Source organism: Chlorocebus sabaeus, chromosome 21 (assembly GCF_047675955.1).
Source record: "Chlorocebus sabaeus isolate Y175 chromosome 21, mChlSab1.0.hap1, whole genome shotgun sequence".
Classification (NCBI taxonomy): domain Eukaryota; kingdom Metazoa; phylum Chordata; class Mammalia; order Primates; family Cercopithecidae; genus Chlorocebus; species Chlorocebus sabaeus.
Window position 1 is genome coordinate 113,535,336 of NC_132924.1, and position 25,586 is coordinate 113,560,921.

Sequence of the window (25,586 nt, forward strand, 5' to 3'; positions counted from 1 at the left end):
CGCCACCCATCATAACAGAAATATGTTTACTGAAGACTTACTGGCTTAATAGAATAATAGCTGTTATTATTAGAATACTTCAAAAATCAGACTAAAGAAAGGACTGGGCCTTTCAACGTTGCATGTGTGATGGTTTATCGATCACTAACTTGCTAGATTTGACTGGTTATTGAACCCCAGCAGGGTAAAGGGGTGTTTGGAGTTCTTTTACTAGTACCCTTGCTACACCCCCTTACTTCTTAATACAGTCTGCACTTCCACATGGTCATTTTCAGTTGTAAATTATTTCAAATGTTAAATCAAAGTTCCTCTGCATGCATTTGGCCTGCAGGATTTGCTCTTACTGGTTTTGGTCTATGGAACCAAGTTTAAATTTTTTTTTTAAGTGGCTGGGCACGGTGGCTCACGCCTGTAATCCCAACACTTTGGGAGGCCAAGGCGGGCTGATCACGAGGTCAGGAGATCAAGGCCATTCTGGCCAATACGGTGAAACCCGTCTCTAATAAAAATACAAAAATTAGCTGGGTGTGGTGATGCACACCTGTAGTCCCAGGTACTTGAGAGGCTGAGACAGGAGAATCGCTTGAACCCGGGAAGTGGAGGTTGCAGTGAGCCAAGACAGCGCCACTACACTCCAGCCTGGGTAACAGAGTAACCCAGTCTCAAAAAATAAAAGTGTCTTGTGCCTATTCCAGACCCACTGAATCAGAATCTGCATTTTAACAAGAACCCCCTCCTCTCATTCATTTGCGCATTAAAGGCTGAGAAGCCCTGCGCTGGAGACTGGTTCCAACTGCAGCAGGTCATGATCAGGTGAGTGTGTTCCAGTTTATTAAAGCATAAAATTGTAGAATGTTTTTGATATTTTAAGGCAATCCAACATTATTCCTGTAAATGTTACTGACATTGTTATGTTACTAACTTAAAAGTAAATGTTATACCTAACACAGGAAGCTGAATGTGCCCTGTAGGCCACCAAGTGTCCTTAATGGTGATGTCCAGGAAAAGCTGTTGGATGTCTTGCCTTTGCCTGCCTCAGGCTTTAACACAGGATGTCTTCTGTCTGCAGGGTAGCTTTTCTCCCATTCAGATCTCAATTCAAATGAGCTTTCCATGGCCAGACTAGCCCAGGCCCCCTATCGAAAGCAGTCACCAGTTTTATGATGGGCCACAACTGCCTTATTAGGATATTTCGTATTAGGCTACTGGCAAAACAAAACAAACAAAAAAACTCCCAAATCTCAACTTATCTCTTGTTTACACAAAATTTGATTTTGGGGGTGGGAGCTCTCCCTCTATCCATGACACAGAGATCCAGGATCCCTCCTGTCTTCTGACTCTGCCACTTTAACACATGGCTTCCAATACCTCCATGAAACAGACACGATGACAAGGAGGGCACACGGCACATGATGTGAGTTAACCACGCAGCACCAACCAGACTGCAAAGGGCCTGGGAAGTGGAAGGGACCACATGGGCTAGTTTGATGAGCACTTGTTCTGCAAACTTTGTTCTGCTCACAGCATCTCTAGCACTAGTACAGTGCCTGTATGCACAAGGACTCAAATTATCTCTAAAATACGTGGATACCTTCATTTTGCTAAAGAGGTCATCCATTAAGTGTTATAGGACGGGCGTGGTGGTGCTTGTAGTCTCAGCACTTTGCGAGGCAAATCACCTGAGGTCAGGAGTTCCAGACCTGCCTGGCCAACATGGCAAAATCCCACCTCTACTAAAAACACAAAAATTAGCCAGGCGTGGTGGCTGGTGCCTATAATCTGAGCTACTTGAGAAGCTGAGGCAGAAGAGCTTGAACCCAGGAGGCAGAGGTTGCAGTGAGCCGAGATTGTGCCATTGCACTCCAGCCTGGGTGACAGAGCAAGACTGTCTCAGAAAACAAACAAAAAACATGGCGAAACCCCGTCTCCACTAAAAATACAAAAATTAGCTGGGCGTGATGGCATGTACCTGTAGTCCCAGCTACTTAGGAGGCTAAGGCAGGAGAATCGCTTGAACCCAGGAGGCAGAGGCTGCAGTGAGCCGAAACTGCGCCACTGCACTCCAGCTGGGGTGATGGAGCAAGACTCCGTCTCAAACACACACACACGCAAAGCATATCACTAGAACCTAAAAATGCTTTTATTTGCTCAGGTACTGTGTGGTGTTATTTCTTCTATGCACTGATGAGGGGGCTGAGATAAAGACCTAGTGAACTAAACAAAGAGCCCAGGACAGTTCTGGGGAAGTAAGATCTAAGGCATATTCTATTACCAGCAACAGATCTCTTCCTGTCATTCAATACAAAGAAATAAGCGGTGTCTTAAGACAATTTACGACAGAGCACTTCCTTTATCAACAATGTAAACTTGTTTAAAGGTTTGCGAAGTAAGTCCTGGACACTGAAAAGCAATAAAACACAGCCACTGCGTGAGAGTGAGTTTGTATTAACCACTTCAGATGAACAAGTATGCCAGTAACAGGACTTACTGTTTTTAAAAATTATTTCTCAGCTGGGTGAGGTGGCTTATGCCTGTAATCACAGCACTTTGGGAGGCCAAGGAAGGTGGATCATGAGGTCAGAAGATGGAGATGGTGAAACCCCTGGCCAACATGGTGAAACCCCATCTCTAAAAATACAAAGAAAGTAGTTAGGCGTGGTGGCGCACATTTGTAGCCTAGCTACTCAAGAGGCTGAGGCAGGGAAATCGCTTGAATCCAGGAGGCAGAGGTTGCAGTGAGCCAAGATTGTGCCACTGCACTCGAGCCTGGTGACGGCGAGCCTCCGTCTAAAAAAAAAAAAGTCTTTTGCTTAATTTTCCTTATACAATGACAGTTTAAACAAGATTTCAAGACAGGACAGGCTGTTTGGCTCAGTGGCTTCTCACCCCAAAGGTTTACCAGTTGCTCACATTTCATGTCCCTCATGGATTAACTGAGTGTTCCAGTTAAGTATACCAGCATGGTGACCCGGGCTGGTTGAACAGTCACCTTCTCAAACTTTAGTAGTTGCCATGGAAAAAGGATCACATGTGGGCTTTTAAACTTTCATCCAGAAACGACACTTCTGCTCACATTTCAGCCTAGGAAAGTCAGCTGGGCCTTGCAACGGAACCACAAACCCACAAAGCAGGATTGGAAATCTGTTGCCAGTACTGTGACTACCATTTCAATACCTACCTTTATCAATATCAAGCCTCTTTCTTCTCCTTTATCAACTACCTTTATCAATACCAAGCCTCTTCTCTCCCAAATCACCGGCACGATGCGATGTCATTTATTGTGTATATTGGCAGGGAAGAGGTTGAAATTGTAGTTTTGCACAAATGAGAAAGTAAGACATTCCATCCATCAATGTTACACCTCAGCTTGTTTTGCAACAGGCAATTAACACTAGGGGGAAGAAGAGAACTCACTCTCAAAGGATCCAGCGAGGGGGGCAATCTGCATTCCAGATTACTATGACGAATACAGGAGCTTCCACTGCCTTTTCCAAGATACAAAAGTTGCTCTAAACATACACTTCTCTACACCCCAGAAGTGACTGATTGCCACTCCCTGGACCTTGCCATACCCTTCTCTCCCTGTTGCAGATTCAGATATGCAAACAGGGTGCTTCTTCCTACTTTCCAGAAGTGCTCAAGGCTCTCTCCACCTCCTAGCTCCAGCACTCCCAACCCATCTCTCAGGCTCTTTCTTCCCCATCCCTCTGCAGGTCCCCAGAATGGCCTGATTAGTACAGCTGAGGGTGGGCTTAACTCCCCCAGGGAGCTGCTGTACTGCAAGTTTACAGAAAGAAACTACTCAGTGGATCTCCAGTTATTGTCATGACTACAGTAAGCACACTCAGAAATGATTCCTAGATGGTTAAACATTTTACAATAGCATCAATTCTTTTTTTTTTTTTTTTTTTTTTTGAGACAGTCTTGCTCTTTTGCCCAGGCTAGAGTGCAGTGGCATGATCTCGGCTCACACCTTTCTCCTGCCTCAGCCTCCCAGCCTATAAGCTGGGACTACAGGTGCCCACCATTATGCCCGGCTAATTTTTTGTATTTTTAGTAGAGACGGGGTTTCAGCATGTTAGCCAGGATGGTCTCCCTCTCCTGACCCCATGATCCGCCCGCCTTGACCTCCCAAAGTGCTGGGGTTACAGGCGTGAGTCACCGTGCCTGGCCCCAATAGCATAAATTGGGCCGGGCACGGTGGCTCAAGCCTGTAATCCCAGCACTTTGGGAGGCCGAGACGGGCGGATCATGAGGTCAGGAGATCGAGACCATCCTGGCTAACACGGTGAAACCCCGTCTCTACTAAAAAATACAAAAACTAGCCGGGCGAGGTGGCGGGCGCCTGTAGTCCCAGCTACTCGGGAGGCTGAGGCAGGAGAATGGCGTGAACTCGGGAGGCGGAGCTTGCAGTGAGCTGAGATCTGGCCACTGCACTCCAGCCCGGGTGACAGAGCGAGACTCCGTCTCCAAAAAAAAAAAAAAAAAAAGCATAAATTGTTTCTTTCTTTTTTTTTTTTTTTTTTGAGGTGGAGTCTCCCTCTCACTCTATTGCCCAGGCTGAAGTGCAATGGTGCGATCTCGGCTCACTGAAACTTCCACCTCCCAGGTTCAAGTGATTCTCCTGCCTCAGCCTCCCGAGTTGCTGGGATTACAGGCACGCAACACCACACCCAGCTAATTTTTGTATTTTTAGTAGAGACGGGGTTTCACCAGGTTGGCCAGGCTGGTCTCAAACTCCTGACCTCGTGATGGGCCTGCCTCAGCCTCCCAAAGTGCTGGGATTACAGGCATGAGCAACTATGCCCGGTCATAAATTCTTAATATAAATATTAAAATCGAGGAAGTTATTTTTACAAGTGTGGAAAAAAGGTCACCTGAAGGTCTTCTATGAGAGTGGCAGAATGGTTCTTAGTCACAAAAAATTCACAATAATGAAAACTCCTTAAAAATTCACAAAATAATTATGCAGAACAATAAGCTTTCAAAACACAATTATGTTATGACCTTCCCCCGTTATCTGAGGGCATGAGGCAAGTTCAACCACAAGTGCATAGTGGCAGAAAATTGCTGGTGCCTTTTGCTGATCAGGCGGCTCAGCGTTAGTCTTGAACATTTTCAAGTACAGAATTGTTTGATGACCCCAGCTAAAGTTCCCCTTTCTCTCTCACACACATTTCTCAAATTACCTATCCTCACGAATACCTGACAAGAGACCGATCGAAGAGTCAGTGAAAGAAAAACATCATTATTCTTTGACATTGGCACATTTCAAAACAGCTCATTACACAGAACAGCCAACTTTTTTTTTTTAATTGTTTTATTTGGGAAAAGTGCTTCTTACAAAAGGGCAGCTGCAAAATACAGAGACCTCTGCAACAATTATTTGTTTTTTCTTAAAGTGAAAGAATGGGCGGGATCCAAGGAATCAAAGCAGTAGATGGACAAACCAGGAGCATTCCCGAGTTACTTTTCAGGAAACAGAGCAACAAAACACAAAGGTAAAATTTCCAATCAAGGAATTCTTCCAACAACTTAACTTTAGCTAGTCTCAGGGATTCTCCCAAGCCCTCCCCTTCGGTGGAAAAGTATGACTTATCACTGCAAACCCATTACTCCACTACAATAAACACCTTAGAACAGAGTTGTGAACCACATCTGTCTACCTGAAAGCTCAGGGGTGGAATGAGGCAAATACTCACAAAAACAAACACTAAAAACCCGACAACAAAATGCCCCAAATGAGGACAAAGGTTTCTCAGAAAGTGCCTGTACTGGAAAGGCTAGATCGTAAAACATTAAATACAACTGTGTATCCAAGACCCAGTTTGTGTTAATATATGGGATAACCAGGTAGTTTTCACCTCTATGGCTAACCCCATTTCTCTATTTATATAGACAGAGCTAGCACTGCTATATTGACAACTACCAATATACTGCTTTGCCCTTTAAGATCTATCCGTCACACAAGGCCAAAACCACTAAACCAAGTTTTTCTACTAAGGCTAAGAATACTGCATCTATGCAGGGATGAGAAGCTTATCACACACCCACACTCACACACACCACGTCAGCCCTTGGGAGTCAACTTCCAACTCTGCATTGATGTTATGCCTCTCTATCTTTTATATGTATTCTTTCTCAATTTTCCTATCATGCAAAACAGTAGAAATCTCAACACATTCACACCTGATTCTGGTTACCCAGTAGTATTACTTGTGTGCAATTAAACAAGAGACCAAAACCACAGAACAAGTGCACGTGGTAGGGATTACAGGGTAGGGAACAGATAAAAAAACACAGATGTGCAGATTTCACCAGAAACCTCAAGGATCCACATCCCATGTCTGGGGCAGAGGGTTATTGGCCAGCTTAGGTCCCTTCACCCATCACTCCTATTCTTGGACCCCAAAGCAGGGCCACTGCTTTTACTTTTGAACCTGGGGTCCTCAAAATGAGTGTGTGAAAAGTCCATAAACGCAATCTGGTTGAAAACAGATGACGCAACACACCTACACTAACTGTCTGACAGTTAAATTTGTGTTACAAAAAACTAACTTTAAGATTTATTTTTGTAACTTTTTTCAACAGGGAAAACAACACACTCCTCAGGGAAAGGTGAGGGGTTGAGAAGACAGGCCCTGGGTAAAAATTCTTAGGACAGCACCTGGAGTTGAGAGGCCTGCCTAGGAGAGAACACAGGCCCTGTCACACCACCACAGGGCACAGCTGCTGTCTGGGGTCAGCAGACCAGTTCACACGCCACGCAAGGTTGCTATAGATCCAAGTCATAAAAATCTTCCAGCTCATCATGAAACAAGTCCCACTCATCTTCAGAGTCTGTTAGTTCGTCGTCCCCACCTGCAGCCAAAAGCATAAGCAACATCTCGCCCAGCTCAAAGGTGACAACCTCTTCTTCATCGTTGTCAAAGGGGTTGCTGTTCTCTCTTTCCTCAATGAGTTCCCAGAAGTGGTTCCTTCGTTGGGCCTGTAAAAAACAAGGCCATGATAGGGATGGCACTGTCGAGCAGTATCTTCTATCCTGTGGTTTATAAGGCAAAACGTCCAGCACACCAGAGGGCATGACGAACCAGACTTCTTAGTTAGGGTTTCCATTTACCACTTCCTCCCCTATGGTTACTTGATGGAAATCGTTTAGGCTAGAACTTTAATACACATTTTTTCCTTTCCTATCCCTCCCAGACTTCTGAGGTTTGTTTCCTCCTCTAATACTCTACACTTTTGCTCCCAGACCTGAGCGTTAACCTTTTCCTTCCCCTACCCCAGTATGTGCAGGACTCAACTGATACCTTGGAATTTCCCCTCTTTTAAAAAAACAGTGAGAGTTACCCGGTATCTGCTTGATGTTCCCACTTTCTGTCTCTGTGGCTCCTCTCTACGGCCATCAGGGTACGCATGCTTGTAAAAACAGTTCCCTCCAAATGGGCAGCTCCCACGTCCTTCATCAAAATACCTGCACGCCTTGTTGCTGGAAAGGAAAATATCGCAACCCTTATTCACAGTGGATTTCAGGTCTGTATTTGACTATCATCCGGGGATTCTTTAAACAGGTAGGGATAGAACCAGTATGTCAGCTTACAGCCCTCCCCAAGATGTGTTCTTATGAACATGTGTGTGCCAATGCAAGAAACACTAACTAGAAACCGGTAACTCTGTTCAAGTCTATGCTGGTTAATAGCTCTAGTACAAGCAGATGCCATAGAGAGAAAATCTTCTAGAAAGCCAACACACAAGAACACAGGACAGCTATGACATGGATTCAGAATAACGTAGAACCCCACTCGTGGGGCCTCACTTGTCAACAATAGAGACCTCTTTATAACACAGTCCCTTGGTATGGACCCCAGGGACTGTGTTATAGCAACATACGTACTGGGTAAGTGTTATCAGGGTGACAAAATAAACTCTCCTGGGAAGTCAAAGAAGGGTAGGAAGGAGGTAGGAGTGTATAATGCAGCACCATTCTTTTCAAAGTGAACCCAAGCTCTGTTGGGCTCTTCGCTTGAGAAAAGGCTGCAGTGCTCATACCTCATTGCCTCCTTGTATTTCAGAATGAGTTTCTGCTTCTCTTCTTTCTCCTCCACCCAGTACTCACTTGGAATGACAAAGTTAGATGTGATCCGGCATTCTGGGCAGGACCTGGGAAACAATGAACAGGCTGCAATGCAAATTCCCCTTTCACAGGCCCACTCTTCAAGGACACACCCTGGTGTGTCGTCTCCAGACTTAAAGACTTAACTGAAAGGCACATGGGCATTTCCTGAAAGGGTTCCACATACTGTCACACAACTGACCATTTCTTTCAAGCAAAACAACCTCCTTTATAAATCCAACTCAACGGCTAGCCAGTTCATTTTTTTTTTTAATATATCTTAGGTAAAAAACAAAAACAAAAGAAGACATTTCACACAGACTCCTTTTTCTTTCGTTTAAATAAATTTATTTCTTGTAGCTTTGCTCTGTTTAGATTATGTGTTTTTTGTTCAGTTATGAGAACAAGCTTTAAAGGATGGTGGATTATTGGCTAGCTTAATGAATGGAATAGGAAAGTGGAAAATGTAAAACGTCAGGAAACATACATTCAGAGCTAGATCAGTTTGTTCACTGAGCCTAAACTGGCTAATAATCCATTAAACACAATCTCCTCAGAAAAAGCACGAAGATTCTACTAACTGATACACAAGGTTTCCTCATTCAAATAAAAGTAGATAGATAGACCAACTAACCTAGAAGCTAGCTGAAATACAAAGAAGAAATCCCCATTAGAATATCCCAGTTTCAAGATAAAATGCATGCATTTAAATGCGGTCCATCTGGTTGAAAGTTGGCACAAGTTACTAAATTCTTCCCCAAAAGAGAAAGCACAAATGAAGACTGGGGAGGAGTCTCACTTTATGATCTTGCTCTCAAATTGCTTAGCACTCCTCCACTTGCGAATGCACTTGAGACAGTAGGTGTGGTTGCAGTTGGAGAGGATCCCGAAGCGGCGCTCACTGGGGTTGGCTTTCTCATAGACCACCTCCATGCAGATCCCACACACCATGTCCTTGCTGCGCTGCACAGCAAATGAGAGCTCCATGTCCTTCTCATGGGCCTCAATGCACGACTAGAGAAGGTGGAGAGAGAACAAGTGGAATCGAGTCATTGAATCCTGAAAAACTTGACCAACAGTTAATGATGCCCGTTCAAAGAATCAGTCAACTGAAAAACAATGTTCCCAAGCTGACACAAAAATATGACTAGTAAACACAGGTGTGGTGTTTTTTGGGTTTTTTGTTTGTTTGTTTGTTTTGCGGCGGTACTTAACAATACTAGAAAATCAAACTATGAAGACTCAACTTTGGGAACGGAAAAATTACCCAATTTTCTCTGCCCCAAACCTGGAGCTCAACTACATCAAAGACAGCTTTCCACACTGTTTGTTATTTCTGGTTTCTACATGAAACCAGAGGTTAAGACCCTAGTTAAAACCTGTCAGAAAATAAGGGTGACAGGCACGTAACCCTCTTGTGCCTTTAAAGAAAAACATCTTTGAGATTTTTCAGCTACTCAGCTTGATAGATTGATGCACACTTAGGTTAGGTTAGATTAGCCCACTTTGGGGCTATTATAAATAATGCTGCCAAGAACATTCATGTACCAATTTTTGTGTGGACGTCATATTTTAACTTATAAAAGTCCAAGGTTGGGTGGATCACATGAGGTCAGGAGTTCGAGACCATCCTGGCCAACATGGCAAAACCCCGTCTCTACTAAAAATACAAAAATTAGCTGGGCATGGTGGTGCACGCCTGTAGTCCCAGCTACTCAGGAGGCTGAGGCAGGAGAATGGCTTGAACCAGGGAGGCGGAGGCTGCAGTGAGCCGAGATTGTGCTGCTGCACTCCAGCCTGGGCGACAAAGCAAGACTGTCTCAAACAAACAAACAAACAAAATACAGAAAAGCAATGTCATCCATAATCTCACATCATCACTAAACATATCTTTTCCTAAACCTTTAAAAGAAAAAACATACATATATTCAGAGGCAGGTTCTACTATTTCAATATATAGCTATAACGTACAGATAGGGATCAAATTATGTCTACCTCATAACATGCCTCACTCCCTACAACCAAATTTAAACAGATGGAAATTTAAAAGAGATAGAAATGATTAGAAGCAAACTTTGCTCCAATAAATTTAAAGTTTGTAATACAATGTCTTCTGAACCTACCCTGGCTCCCATACATTGCTGCTGGAAATGTAAAATCCTAAAGCCACTACGGAAAAGTATGGCAGTTTCTCAAAACATAAAGCATAGAGTTCCTATGTAACCCAGCAATTCCACTCCTAGGTATATATACCCAAGAGAACTGAAAACATATCTTCACAAAAAAATCTATATACCAATATTCCTAGCAGCCTTATTCATAATAGCCAAAAACTGGAAATGACCTAAGTGTCCATCAACTCATGAATGGAAAAACAAATGTGGTCTAGTCATAAAATGACAATAATTCAGCCATCAAAACTAAGAACAGATACACACAACCACATGGAGAACCTTGAAAGCAGTATGTTAAGTGAAAGAAGCCAGTCACAACGGACCACATTACAGGATTCCATTTATACGAAATGTCCACAATAGGCCAATCCAGAGACAAAGCACATTGTTATTGCCAGGAGCTGGAGGAAGGGTGGAACGAAGAGTGACTGCTAATGGGTGTAGGATGATCAAAGTATCCTAAAATTTGTAAAATGGCGATGGTTGCACATCTCTGTAAATATTCTAAAAACCAATGAAATGTGCATTTTCAAAAGATTAAACATGTTCAGCGTGAATCTCAGAAACATTATTTTTTAAAAGAGAAAAAAAATGTTAGAAGTCCATAGTCTGAGGTTCTGGAAGTATGACCTCTTTTTCTCTTTTGCCTCAACCTCCCGGGGTTGAGCGATCCTCTTGCCTCAGCCTCCCAAGTAGCTGGGACTACAGACACACGCCTCCATGCCCAGTTAATTTTGTTCACTGGACTTCTTGATAAAGCATCCAAGAAGCCTAAGGAAGGAAAACTTCCCTACTCACTGATAACCATTCAATTCATCAAATGTTTCTCTGAAATAAATCCACCATACTGTGAAAAGGCAAATAATGGTTATCACACCTAATAACACACACACACTCCCTAAAGACTTACTTTGATATGCTGTGATCTCTGGGCAGCATCCATCGGATGCAGGACCTGCAGCCCACACATGTCACAAGAATCTCCGTGGAGATACACACAGTTCTCCCCGTATCGGCACTCTCCCACTGCAGCATAGGGGCACAGCTGCTTCTTTGTCTCCACGGCGGTTTGCTCTTTCTCTGATTCTTCCTTGGTTACTGAGCCCTGCAGGGGTGCTTCAGTGCAGGAAGGTGCAGCTGAAAATGTGTAAGAGGGTGATAAAAGTCCAAACGATAAGGCAGATACATGAACTATAAGGGAACTGAGAATCTAACTTCAAAAAATGAAAATAAAACTGCAATTAAATACCAGAACAGTCTACTGAACTAATTTCTTCACTTGAAAGAAAGGAATGTTTTCTAACGCTGGTATTTCCAAGATTAGACTTGTAAAACAAAACAAAACAAAAAACACTGCTTCTTTATCTATGTCTTGGGTAATTGAAATTTAATTTCAAAAAGTACTCATTAAAGAGAGGATTCAGTTTTTCAAAACATTCTGAATTCATTTCACTGGGATTCAAAGTTTCCTTCACTCTATCTGTAAATCTTAGGTAATCCAAATTAAAGTACTGTACTAAGATTAAACTAAAAAAGGAATGGAATCAGAAAGGGGAAAGTTGTCAAAGCTAAGCAAATGGATGAACTGCTATCCAAGCCCTCTAACTCTTATTTTCTTCCTCAGAATACTTACTACGGCCACAGTAGGGTTGCCCAGGAACAAACTCAATAGCATTCACCCAGTCCTCTGAACCTGCTCCTACAGTTGCAAAGTTTGAATTTCTTGACTCAGCTTCGCCTGTATTCATTTCAACAAGTGGTCCAACTATCGATGAGAGACTCGAGGAAGCAGCAAGGGATGACTTTGTATTTAGCTCTGTAGCAGTTGCTTCTTCCTGTTTCAATGGCTTGCTATGTTCATATCTAAGAAAAAATTCAAAAGTAAGCAGTTGGCTGCGTGTGGTGGCTCACGCCTATAATCCCAGCACTTTCACCAGAGGTCAGGAGTTCGAGACCAGCCTGGCCAATGTGGTGAAACCCCATCTCTACTAAAAATGCAAAAATTAGCTGGGTATGGTGGTGGGCAAACAAACAAAACAACTCTGGTTTAAAAGATAATTTAAAAAAAAAATTATTTTTACACACTTTCTATCTTTTGTTTTCTTTGAGACAGGGTCTCGCTCTGTCACCCAGACTGGAGTGCAGTGGCACGATCACAACTCACTGCACTCAACCTCCCTGGGCTCCCCAGCAGCCGGGACCACAGGTACACACCACCACACGCAGCTAATTTTTATTTTGTAAATACGGGGTTTTTGCATTGGTCTCCTGGGTTCAAATGATCTGCCCCGCCCAGCCTAGTATAAATGTGTAAGGAAGTTTAATCAATTTTTCTGTCTCTGTGAGAGAAGACACCCTTTCTTTCCCCGGCTGGTTTACAACTCCCACCCCATTGCTTCTGTGGCCTTTAGTATTTTAAAGTATCAGATTCTTCTGTTGGTCCAAAAGTCAAAACTCCAAACAAGAAGTCAGCCAAGCCAGCCCAGGCACAGTAGTTCACACCTGTAATTCCCAGCACTTTGGGAGGCCAAGGCAGGCGATCACTTGAGGGCAGGAGTTCGAGACCAGCCTGGCCAACATACTGAAACCCCATCTCTACTGAAAATACAAAATTTAGCCAGGCGTGGTGGCACATGCCTGTAATCCCATCTACTCGGGTGGCTGAGGAGGAAGGTGGAGGTTGTGACACTGTGCCACTACACTCTAGTCTGGGCGACACAGCAAGACTGTTTAAAAAGAAAGACCACTACATCCTAGTCTGGGCGACACAGAGAGACTCTCTTAAAAAAAAGAAAGAAGTCAACCAAGCCAATATCACCCCTTTCCCCAGAGGGTGTCCAGAAACAAAGACTGGGAGTTCTAATGGCATTCTGGGAGAATACTAGTTATCTGCAATATGCAAAACAGTCCCAAAGAACAGTCCCAAAACAGCAACAAAGAACTGGCCTCACTAAACAACAGCACCATCATTACAAAACATTGATGCAGAAAATCCTCTGAACTGTTGTGGCTACGATGCTATCCTTCATTATCAATGATCTACTCCCTCTATGAAGAGGGAAATCCCTGGGCATTGAGCAAGTTACATAAAAGGATCCCAACACTAAGAGTAAGAAGTAGGTGGCCAGGCATGGTGGCTCATGCCTGTAATCCCAGCCCTTTGGGAGGTCAAGGCGGGTGGATCACCAGGTCAGGAGATCGAGACCATCCTGGCCAGCATGGTGAAACCCTGTCTTTACTAAAATACAAAAAAAAGTAGCTGGGAATGGTGGTGGGCGCCTGTTGTCCCAGCTACTCAGGAGGCTGAGGTCGGGGAATCGCTTGAACCCAGGAAGCGGAGACTGCAATGAGCTGAGATCACACCACTGCACTCCAGCCTGGCGACAGAGTGAGACTCCGTCTCAAAAAAAAAAAAAAAGAGTAAGAAGTAGGTTTAAGTTCCTAGATGTAATTTTAATAGGAAAACAAGCAATCACAGAGCAAGCCTCTCTTTAAGATGCCTTCTTTATCTAGTCCATTAAAAAAAAAAAAAAAAAAAAGAGGCAGCTACATCCTTGTTAAAAAGAAACCTAAGAGGTCAGGAGGCCCAGTAGGTCCACACCTATGATCCCGGCATATTGGGAGGCAAGGGTGGGAGGATCAGTTGAGGCCAGGAGTTTGACACCAACCTGGGTGAGATAGGGAGACCCTGTCTCTACAAACAAAACAAAAAACTTAGCCAAAGGTGGTGGTTGCAGTGAGTCGTGTTCACATCATCGCACTCTAACCTGGGCAAGGGAGCAAGACCAGATCTCAAAACAAAGAAAGAAACAAACAAAAAAAACAATTAAGGTTCCTTTCAGCTTTTTTTTTTTTTTTTTTGAGACGGAGTTTTGCTCTTGTTGCCCAGGCTGGACTGCAATGGCACGATCTTGGCTCACCACAACATCCACCTCACAGGTTTAAGTGATTCTCCTGCCTCAGCTTCCAGAGTAGCTGGGATTACAGGCATGCGCCACCATGCCTGGGTAATTTTGTATTTTTGGTAGAGACGGGGTTTTCTATGTTGGTCAGGCTGGTTTCGAACTACCCATCTCAGGTGATCCACTTGCCTCAGCCTCCCAAAGTGCTGGGATTAAAGGCGTGATCCACCATGCTCAGCCGCCCCCTCACCCCCCACCCTATTTTAAGATGAAGTCTCATTCTGTTGCCTAGATCGTACGATCTAGGTTCACTGCAAACTCCACCTTCCGGGGTTCAAGTGATTCTCCCACCTCAGCCTCCCAAATAGCTGGGATTCCTGGCACATGCCACCATACCCAGCTAATATTTGTACTTTTAGTACAGACAGGGTTTAGCCCAGCAAATATTTTTACTTTCAGTAGAGACAGGGTTTAACCATGTTGGCTAGGCTGGTCTTGAAATCCTGACCTCAAGTGATCCACCGTGCCCAGTCCCTTTCAACTTTGAAGTTGAGCCATTTGCATCTGCCTCAACATCAGAGGCTCACCAAAATAGGGAATCTACCTAATTTCTTCTGGTCTCAAAACTATTTGGGGCTGGCAAAGTTGCCTGAAAAAATAAGCTGGTTAATATGCAAAGCCTAGGGCTTAGCACAGATTTCTTCAATTTAACCTTCAATTTTTCCATTCACTCATCCACACAGTCCTTCAGATGAGCACTTCTTCTGAAATAGGGACCAAATGTTAATTAACTATAGCCTTCTGATTCTATCTCAAAGTCTATTCTCATCCCTCTGCTTGGGAGGTTGGATTCTTCACTCTCATCAATATTCAACTCCTCCTGCCCCAGTAACAGTTGGCAGTAACTCTCAAAAGACTGGAACTCAGTTCAAGGAACACAGCTCCCTTACAATTAGCCTCAATACCTGCAGAGACTGTACCACCACAAAGATTCCCCCATTCATCACTGTAGGGTGAAGTTCTCACTACTTTTTCTGCCTTTTACAGTGGGACTGCAGAAGACATGTCTAGTGGAGAGGCCGGGCGTCGCAGCTCACGCCTGTAATCCCAGCACTTTGGGAGGCCAAGGCGGGTGGATCACCTGAGGTCAGGAGTTCAAGACCAGCCTGGCTGGTATAGTGAAACTCTATCTCTACTAAAAATGCAAAAATTAGTTGGGCATGGTGGCGCATGCCTGTAATCCCGGCTACTCGGGAGGCTGAGGCAGGAGAATTGCTTGAACCAGGGAGTCGGAGGTTGCGGTGAGTCAAGATCATGCCACAGCACTCCAGCCTGGAGACAGAGTAAGACTCTGTATCAAAAAAAAAAAAAAGACATACCTGGTGGAGAGTTTGAGAATAATGTCACTGTGTCAATTTCCCCCTTTTCAGCAATACTCTAATGACAAATTAGCAGAGGGCAAAATGAATAACAACTAAATAAAGTTTTCATGGGATCAACTTCTGAAATCCTACAGTCATTTGAGAAAGATCTTCTCTCCCCCCCCATCTTGACTGGACTCTCTAATAAACAGATGTGGGATGATTAATATTAATATCCCACCCCATCAACAATGTCAGGTTCTGAACTCTAATCATTTGAACCCAGTGACTCACACTAGATTTTCTGATAATGACAGTAAAATTGACTATGACACCAGGTGCGGTGGCTCATGCCTGTAATCCCAGTCCTTTGGGAGGCCGAGATGGGCGGATCATGAGGTCAGAAGATCGAGACTATCCTGGCTAACATGTTGAAACTCCACCTCTACCAAAAACGCAAAAAATTAGACAGGCATGGTGGCGGGCGCCTGTAGTCCCAGCTACTCGGGAGGCTGAGGCAGGAGAATGGCATGAACCCAGGGGGTGGAGGTTGCAGTGAGTTGAGATCGTGCCACTGCACTCCAGCCTGGGCGACAGAGCCAGACTCCATCTCAACAACAAAAAAACATTGACTATAACACTGTCAAGTCTTACTGAGGGTAGTGGTTTAAAGTATGTGCAAAACTCTTTGACATGTCTCCCTTCAAAAGTTGGAGCCCAATCCTCTCCCTTTACATGTGGGCTGGACTTAGTCCAGAATCAGTGGAAGTGACACTACATGACTCCTGACACTAGGTCATAAAAGGCATTGTGGTGTCTCCTTTGTTAAATTGTTTGCTCTAGGGAAAGCTAGCTGCCAAGCAGCAAGGACACTAAAGCATCCCTATGAAAAGGCCCATGTGGGCCAGGCATGGTGGCTCAGGCCTTAATCCCAGCACTTTGGGAGGCAGAGGCAGGCAGGCAGACTGCCTGAGCGCAAGTGTTGAGACCAGCCTGGCCAACATGGTAAAACCCCCTCTCTACTAAAAATACAAAAGTTAGTGGGGTGTGTGGGCCGGGCGTGATGGCTCATGCCTATAATCCCAGCACTTTGGGAGGCTGGTGTGGGCTGGTCAGGAGATTGAGACCATCCTTTCAACAAGGTGAAAACCCTGTCTCTACTAAAAATACAAAAATTAGCTGGGCGTGGCAGTGCATGCCTGTAATCCCAGCTACTCAGGAGGCTGAGGTAGAATTGTTTGAACCTGGGAGGCAGAGGTTGCAGTGAGCTGAGATCGTGCCATTGCACTCCAGCCTGGGTGACAAAAGCAAGACTCTGTCTTAAACAAAACAAAACAAACAAAAAACCAAACAAAACAAACAAAAAACAATCCTGGCTGGGCATCGTGGCTCATGCCTGTAATCCCAGCACTTTGGGAGGCCGAGGTGGGCAGATCACTTGAGGTCAGCAGTTTGAGACTAGCCTGGCCAACATGATGAAACCCTGTCACTACCAAAAATATAAAAAATTAGCCGGGCATGGTGGCACACAGCTGTAATCCCATCTACTCGGGAAACTGAGGCAGGAGAATTGCTTGAATCTGGGAGGCAGAGGTTGCAGTGAGCCCAGATCTTGCCACTGCACTCCAGCCTGGGTGACAGAGGAACAAGACTCTGTCTCACAAAAAAAAAAAAGAAAAAGGAAAAAAAAAAAAAAAATATATATATATATATATATATATCCTGGAGTACCCATCAAGTCTTCAGATGACTACTACCCTTGTTAAAATTTTGACTACCATCTCTTAAGAGTCTCTGAGCTAGAACCATCCAGCTAAGGCACTCACAGAATCCACAACCCCAGAAACTGAGTTAATAAATGTTCACTGTTTTAAGTTACTCAATTTGGGGGTGGATCAGGTTCCGTGGCTCATGTCTGTAATCCCAACACTTTTCCCAAGGCCAAGGCAGGAAGATTGTTTGAGCCCAGGAATCTGAGACCAGCCCATGCAACATAGCGAGACCCCCATCTCTACAAAAAATTAAATTTGAGGGTTACTTGTTTAACATATATAGATAATACACCTAAGACATTTCTGAACTAGGAAGACAGAAAAGCCCTACCCAATTTTCTTTTTAAGGTGGAGTCTCGCTCTATTGCCCAGGCTGGAGTGTAGTGGCAGACTCTTGGCTCACTGCAGCCTCCATCTCCCCGGTTCATGCAATTCTCCTGCTTCAGCCTCCGAAGTAGCTGGGATTACAGATGCACACCACTATGCCCAGCTAATTTTTCTATATTTGTAGACACAAGGTCTCACTAGGTTACCCAGGCTGGTCTCAGACTTCCAAGGTCAAGCAATCCTCCTACCTCAGCCTGCCAAAGTGCTGGGATTATAGGCATGAGCCACTGCCCAGTCAAGAGTCATTTTCAAAGCATTATTTTTAATCAATGACATATAAAGCTATCAGAATTACATCTTTTACATTTTTCCTCCAACCCACCCCCGAACAAATTTATAAACAAATTCTTACCTGCAGCGGTCTCCATAAATACAGTACCCTCGCTGAAAATACTTGCACACTACACTATACGGACTGTCAGAGAGGTCATGCGAGTAGCGACAGTTGTCTCCTTCCTTACAAACCCCATGCATAAAATACCTGTGAGACAAACGACCACAAAACTAGATTAAAACCAATCCTTGAAAAGATTAAAACCAATTAGTATTCATGTCTAATATATTCAACCATCAAATACATAAACACACGAAATAAACACAAAGCAAGGGCCGGGCTCGGTGCCTCATGTCTGCAATCCCAGCACCTTTGGGAGGCTGAGGCGGACAGATCACAAGGTCAGGAGATCAAGACCATTCTGACTAACATGGTGAAACACTATCTATACTAAAAATACAAAAAATTAGCTGGGCGTGGTGGCAGGCGCCTATAATCCCAACTACTCGGGAGGCTGAGGCAGGGAAATCGCTTGAACCCAGGAGGCGGAGGTTGCAGTGAGCCAAGAGTCTGCCACTACACTCCAGCCTGGGCAACACAGTGAGACTCCACGTTAAAAAGAAAATTGGGTAGGGCTTTTCTGTCTTCCTAGTTCAGAAATGTCTACGTGTATTATCTATGGATGTTAAACAAGTAACTCTCAAATTTAATTTTTTGTAGAGCTGGGGGTCTCGCTATGTTGCATAGGCAGGTCTCAGATTCCTGGGCTTGAGATGGCGCCACTGAGCCACTGCACTCCAGCCTGGGCAACAGAGACTCCACCTCAAAAAGAGAGAAAAAGAAAAAAAAAAAAAAGAGTCTACGTCAAAGAATTTCTCCTCCAAACAAAAACCAATGAATATAAGTAGGTGTCTTGTTTTTAAACGACACCACCAAAAAAAAAACCATCATCCAAATTCACCTTAATGTCACTACCCAAGTTGAGTTTGCCTTCGGTGAAAGCCTGGGCCATATATTATTTCTGAAGTTCCTTCCACTGTGCAGACTGACTCCATGAGAGACACTGTCCAGTAATAAAGACAAAATTTACTAGAATCCCCCTACTGCTGTGCCTCTTAGAAACCTGATAGTGGCCGCCAAGATAGAAAACAAACTGCCAAGTTACCCTGTAAGGAAGGGTACAAGAGAACCAAACAGCACCCTCAGAGTATCTCTAGGCATCTTAACAACCTCTTTAGGAATTTCTATAAATTATAGATATGGCATTTAATCAATTCATCTGCAGTGACCATTTCTTACTTTGATATTTAACTTTTAATGAGTGAGTACACTGTTTATCAAACTAGATTATAAATTCCTGATGGGTAAAGACTGGTTTATTCCCCCTATTATCTCTCCTATTATCTATGCACATAATATGTACTTGTCAGATAAAGGTAGAAGGCTGGGCGCGGTGGCTCCCACCTGTAATCCCAGCACTTTGGGAGGCCAAGGCAGGTGGATCACCTGAGACCAGCCTGACCAACATGGTGAAACCCGTTCCTACTAAAAATACAAAATTAGCTGAGCGTGGTGACACAAGCCTGTAATCCCAGCTACTCAGGAGCCTGAGAGAGGAGAATCACTTGAACCCAGGAGGCAGTGGCTGCAGCAAGCTGAGACTGCACTGAGCCAATATTGTACCACTGCACTCTAGCCTGGGCAACGAGAGCAAAACTCCATCTTAGATTAAAAAAAGACAGAGAGAGAAGAAAAAGAAAAAGGTAGAAGAGCCGGGGTGGTGGCTCATGCCTGTAATTCCAGCTACTCTGGAGGCTGAGGTGGGTAGATAGCTTGAGGCCAGGCCAGGAGTTCAAGGCTAGTCTGGGCAACACCCTATCATAAAACAAAAAAAAGTAAATAAAATAAAAGGCTATATAGCCCGGTATGGTGGCTCACGCCTGTATTCCCAGCACTTTGGAAGGCTAAATTGGGCGGATCATCTGAGATCGGGAAATAAAAAAAAAAAAAAAAAGAAAAAAAAAAAGAAAGAATAAAAGGCTGTAGGGTGGGCCCCGAGGCTCACACCTATAATCCCAGCACTTTGGGAGGCTGAGGCGGGTAGATCACCAGAGGTCAGGTGTTCAAAACCAGCCTGGCCAACATGGTGAAACCCTCTACCTACTAAAAATACAAAAATTAGGCTGGGCATGGTGGCTCACACCTGTAATCCCAGCACTTTGGGAGGCTGAGGGAAGTGGATCATGACGTCAGGAGATTGAGACCATCCTGGCTAACACTGTGAAACCCTGTCTCTACTAAAAATACAAAAAAAATCCAAAAAATTAGCCAGGCATGGTGGCACGCACCTGTAGTCCCAGCTACTCGGGAGGCTGAGGCAGGAGAATTGCTTGAACCTGCGGTGGGTGGCGGGCCCAGAGGTTGCAGTGAGCCAAGATCACGCTACTGAGACTCCGTCTCAAAAAAAAATAATAAAAGGCTGTAGAAGACAGCTAGATGTGATGGTGAATCACGGTACCAATAGCAAATTAATTTTTCTTTCCCAGCTGCATAACCTTTTTAATACCATCTAAATATTTATTACTTATTTCCTCTCACAATCACTAGGTAGTTTCCAAGTAATAAATTTCACTACGGACATCACAGCACTCAGATAAAGAATTTCTAGAAGGATTTCCTTCCTTCTTTCTTTTTTTTTTTTGAGATGAAGTCTCGCTCTGTCACCCAGGCTAGAGTGCAGTGGCACAGTCTTGGTTCACTGCAACCTCCGCCTCCTGGGATCAAGCAATCTTCCCACCTCAGCCTCCAGAATGGCTGCAATTACAGGCGCCCGCCACCACGCCCAGCTAATTTTTGTATTTTTAGTAGAGACAGGGTTTCATCATGTTGGCCAGGTTGATCTCGAACTCCTGACCTCAAGTGACCCGCCTGCCTTGGCCTCCCAAAGTGCTGGAATTATAGGCGTGAGCCACCATGCCCAGTCGATTTTTAAGTTATGTTAACCACATTTTTCAAAACTTTTGAGACCAGGTACGGTGGCTCATGCCTGTAATCCCAGGACTTCGGGAGGCTGAGGCGGGTGAATCACCTGAGGTCAGGAATTCAAGACCAGCCCGGGCAACATGGTGAAACTCCATCTCTACTAAACATAAAAATAATTAGCCGGGTGTGATGGCACGCACCTGTAATCCCAGCTCCTCGGGAGGCTGAGGCACCAGAATTGCTTGAACCCAGGAGGCAGAGGTTGTAGCGAGCCGAGATCATGCCACTGCACTCCCGCTTTGGCTACAGAGAGCTTAGGAGTTCAAGACCAGCCTAGGCAACAGGGTGAAACCCTGTCTCTACCAAAAATGTAAAAAATATTAGCCAGGGGTGGTGGCATGTGCCTGGGAGGTGGAGGCTGCAACGAGCCAAGACACTGCCATTGCACTCCAGCCTAGGGGACAGAGAGAAACCCTATCTCAAAAAATAAAAATAAAGAAAAGAGTTTTTTGAAAAATCAAAAAACCTTTGGTTTTTGTGTATTATTTCAACTACCAGAACACTCATCTACCATTACAGAAGCACTCTAATAAAGCAGGGTCTAAATTCGAATTACAACTTCTCTTTAAGTATTAATTGTTCTAACTGCACACACTCAAGGTAACTCAAAGTAGCAGATGCAATAGCATATTTCTATTTCTTAGTATTCCTCTAATAAAAGATATGAAAAACAGCCTGGTGGTGGCAGCATAACACAGTTTCTGAGGAAAGGTATTCTTAGGTTTTACTTAAGCAGCAGAAGTAAAACACAATGAAAACCTCAGGAGAAACATCAGAAAAAATGTAACCAGTAAGAAAATACAGGTGATTCCGAGCAATTAAAAACATTCTAATCAAAACTAACTTAAGAGGATTATACCCTAAGCGAAGAATACAGCTTTAGTCAAATTCCTAGACACAGGAGGGATGTGCTGTAGGGAGAAATCAGCACAAACACTAAACCACACCTCTACCTGATTCTCTTTAGGGGACGTTTACCTAGCAAACATATTGAAAATGTTTATTTATAATATAGTATACACATCTGCACTCTCTTGAGCACCTGATATTGTGTCTCCCATTGCTGGCGTGCAATGTTTACTTACTGAATGACTGAACAAGGTCAAGTTCCAGAAAGATACACATGTGGCCGGGCATAATCCCAGCTACTCAGGAGGCTGAGGCAAAAGAATCGCTTGAACCCGGGAGGCAGAGGTTGCAGTGGGCCGAGATCTTGCCACTGCACTCCAGCCTGGGCAACAGAGATTCCGTCCCAAAAACAAAAAAAGAAAGCAAGAAAGAAAACAACAAAGATACACGTGTTCTATTAAGTACTTTGTCTTTAGTAATTTACAATTTTTTTTTTTAAATGAAAGGAGAGGAATCTTACAAAGTTCCTGTTAAAGTGGGTAATTCTAGATATGGCTTTATCAACATCATTCAAGCATTTACTGAGTATCTGCTCTATGCCAGGAACTGAGGAAAGAAAGTCCTGCAGATAAAATAGGGCCCTGCTCTCAGAGAACTCAAAGTGTACAATACAGATCACAGGCCGGGTGCAGTGGCTCACGCCTGTAATCCCAGCACTTTGGGAGGTCAAGGGGGGGCAGATCACCTGAGGTCGGGAGTTCAAGACCAGCCTGACCAACATGGAGAAAGCCCTCTACTAAAAACACAAAATTAGCCGGGTGTGGTGGTGCATGCCTGTAATCCCAGCTACTGAGGCATCTGTAATCCCAGAGACTGAGGCCGGAGAATCAATTAAACCTGGGAGGCAGGGGTTGTGGTGAGTAGAGAGCACACCTTTGCACACCAACCTGGGCAACAAGAGGGGAACTGTCTCAAAAAAAAAAAAAAAAAGCTCATAGTTGACATTCCTCTATCCAAATGAGAAAATAGTTTTTAGTAAGAGATCATGTTGGTACCTAGAACAACCGAAAACAATGTCAAACACTAAAATCCCAGACCTATCAAGTAATCTGCACAACAACAACAAAAAAAGTCTCAAGCAAAAGCTATACAAAAAAACCCCCAAAACTGGTAAATCTAAGGTCTTTCTCTCTTTTTTTTTTTTCTTCTGACAGTTTCACTTTCACCCAGGCTGGAGTGAAGTGGTGTGATCTCGGGTCACCGAAACCTCCGCCTCCTGGGTTCAAGCAACCCCCTGCCTCCGCCTCCCGAGATTACAGGGTCCTGATACCACGCCCGGCCAACGTTTTTTGTATTTTTAGTAGAGATGGGATTTCACCATCTTGGCCAGGCTGGTCTTGAACTTCTCACCTCGTGATCTACCTGCCTTGGCCTCCCAAAGTGCTGGGATTACAAGTGTGAGCCACCGTGCCCGGCCTAGTTTTCATATTCTTAGTAGAGACAGGATTTCACCCTGTTGGCCAGACTGGTCTCAAACTCCTGACCTCAGGCGATCCGCCTCTGCCTCTCAAAATGCAGGGATTACAGGCGTGAGCCACCGCCGACCTAGCCACCCGGACAGGCCGGCTTCAATTTTTAAAAGACTAACTAGCACATATAAATCAACTGTAGCATTGTAAAAGGGAAACAGATACTCAAATAATTTGCTCCATGAGTAGAAACTTTAAAAATCATTCCTTGCAATATTCCACTTTTACAATCCACCGATGAATGAGACAAGCGATCTAAAATTGCGTTTCTGCTTTCTACATCCCATTATGTAAAATAATTAAGCTTATTCTTCATACCTCAAATGTATCATATCAAAGGCTGAGAGAGCTTCGAAGGTCGCCAGGATAAATGTATCCCATCAAAGACTGGGAAGGTTTCAAATTTCACCCTTAATACTACAAGTTCTTACTAGGAATCATTTTTACATACTTGCATTTAAATTACACCACCTAGGTGAAAACCGGCATTTCAGCTGATTTATTCAACTGATAGAAAATGAAAAGCTTACAGTCGCTACTGAACTGTAATATAAAAAACGTACAATTAAATGCCCTCTTCTGCGTAGAGCTAGATAGTTTTTTTTACAAGCGTACACATCCATACAACCGCCATCCCTTAATTTTTCTAATATTTAAGTCTCGCATATCAAACCAAAACCAAACCTCTCTCTTCCGGGAGCGAAGAGCCCTTTCACTCCCTTCAGAAGATGCGTAAATTTCAAAAGAGGAACACAGCGCTGGGGGAGGGTAATAATCTGCAGCTCAAAAACCCGCAGGTGGAGAAGACGACCCCGGCCCCCGAACGCCTGCTTCTAAGACAAAGCTCAGCACCGCCAACCTCGACAAACATACAAAGAAGAAATACAAAAGCTTCTTCTCACAGTTGGGCGGAGGATGGGGGGCGGAGGGACCGAGGGACGTGAAAAGACGTTACAAACGGATGGCACGGAGGGAGAAGAGGGCCGGGAGCCAGGCAAGCTCGCTGGGGCCCTCGGCGGGGTATCTAGGCCCGGAGAGGATCGCTGGGAGACCGGCTGGAAGAGCCCACCTCCCGAGCCCCGGGAGCCGGAGGCAGCGGCGCGGGCATCCTTCCAGCGGCAGGGGAGGAGCCAGACCACCTCTCCCCGATGCGCTCGCAGCCAGCTCAGGCAGCGCTCAGGGAAGGGTAAGCGGCGGTGCAGCCCGGCGGCTCCGCAGCAATCGCGCACCGCCAGGCCTCCGCGGACAGCGCTGAGGTCTCCGCGGCCCAGCGGGGGTTGACGCAGTGACTGGGGGAACGCGGCGGCGGCGGCGGCGGCCGCGAGGGCTGCAGAGGTCGAGACAACGCCGGTCCCCGCCCTCCCGCGCTTCTCGCCGCCGGCCGGCCGCTCTCCTCCCTCCCGCGCCGCAGGCTTGGCCCGCGGCCCCCTCCCCGCGGCAGGCGCTCCGCCGCGCAACGTCCTACCTGCAGGTGACCTGTTTAGTCCAGCCGCCGCCGCCGCCGTCGCTGCCGCCGCCCCCTCCGCCCGCCCCCAGGGACGGGGCGGTGACTGTGGGGATCGGGGTGGGGGAGGCTGCTGCCGCCGCCGCCGCTGCCGCTCCTGCTCCTGATGTTGTGGCTGTTGTTCCGGGAGCTGCAGCCTCCGCCATTACTGTTTATCCCACACAGCAAAGGCCCCGGAACTTCCGGGATCACATAGTTCCGGTCCGGCTGCGGGGAGAGGACTGCGAGGCCAGGAGAGGGGAGGGGAAGGACACTGAGGCACCCGCTCCGTCCCCGCCTGCTATGCGTCGCTTCTCTGAGCGCTCTCGCCACTTCAACTGCGGGCCCGGAGCGTGCGCGCCCGCGGCCCGCCCACGGCGCCGCTGATTGGTGGAGGGGACGTCTCCTCCGGGAAAGGGGCGGGGCTACCGGGGGGTCTGTACAGGTGTGTCCTGGGCTCGAAACCCCAGCGACGAAAGTCCACAGTTAGTGGCTTGCTTCCTGGCAGAGGCTGATATAGTGAAGCGGGGGCTGGGGCCACTAGGAACCCGCAGTCGGAAGACCTGGGTTTGAATCTGCACTTTCCCAATTCTCTAGTAAGATTTGAGCTAGGTACCTGTTCTGAGCCTCAGTTTCAGCCTCTCTCAAATCAGGATGACAGCAGACCCACATATGGTTGCTGTGAGGATTACATGATGTC

The 25,586-nt window shown here is 45.3% G+C and overlaps 1 protein-coding gene across 2 annotated transcripts; it reads right to left on the reverse strand.

Annotated features, from left to right (window-relative positions):
• Nucleotides 1-6,117: 6,117 nt before the first annotated feature.
• MKRN1 (makorin ring finger protein 1) lies at nucleotides 6,118-25,214 on the reverse strand. Of its 2 annotated transcripts, none has more exons than XM_037991167.2 (8): nucleotides 24,869-25,214; nucleotides 18,062-18,190; nucleotides 11,921-12,150; nucleotides 11,198-11,424; nucleotides 8,913-9,127; nucleotides 8,050-8,160; nucleotides 7,351-7,489; nucleotides 6,118-6,988 (listed from the first exon to the last, which is right to left on the reverse strand). In XM_037991167.2, the coding sequence occupies exons 1-8, from the start codon at nucleotides 25,051-25,053 to the stop codon at nucleotides 6,776-6,778; spliced, it is 1,449 nt and encodes a 482-aa protein (XP_037847095.1). In that variant the 5' UTR covers nucleotides 25,054-25,214; the 3' UTR covers nucleotides 6,118-6,775. The 2 variants fall into 2 exon arrangements, with proteins under 2 accessions (XP_037847095.1, XP_037847096.1); XM_037991168.2 differs by lacking the exon at nucleotides 24,869-25,214 and adding an exon at nucleotides 24,306-24,328.
• Nucleotides 25,215-25,586: the final 372 nt, after the last annotated feature.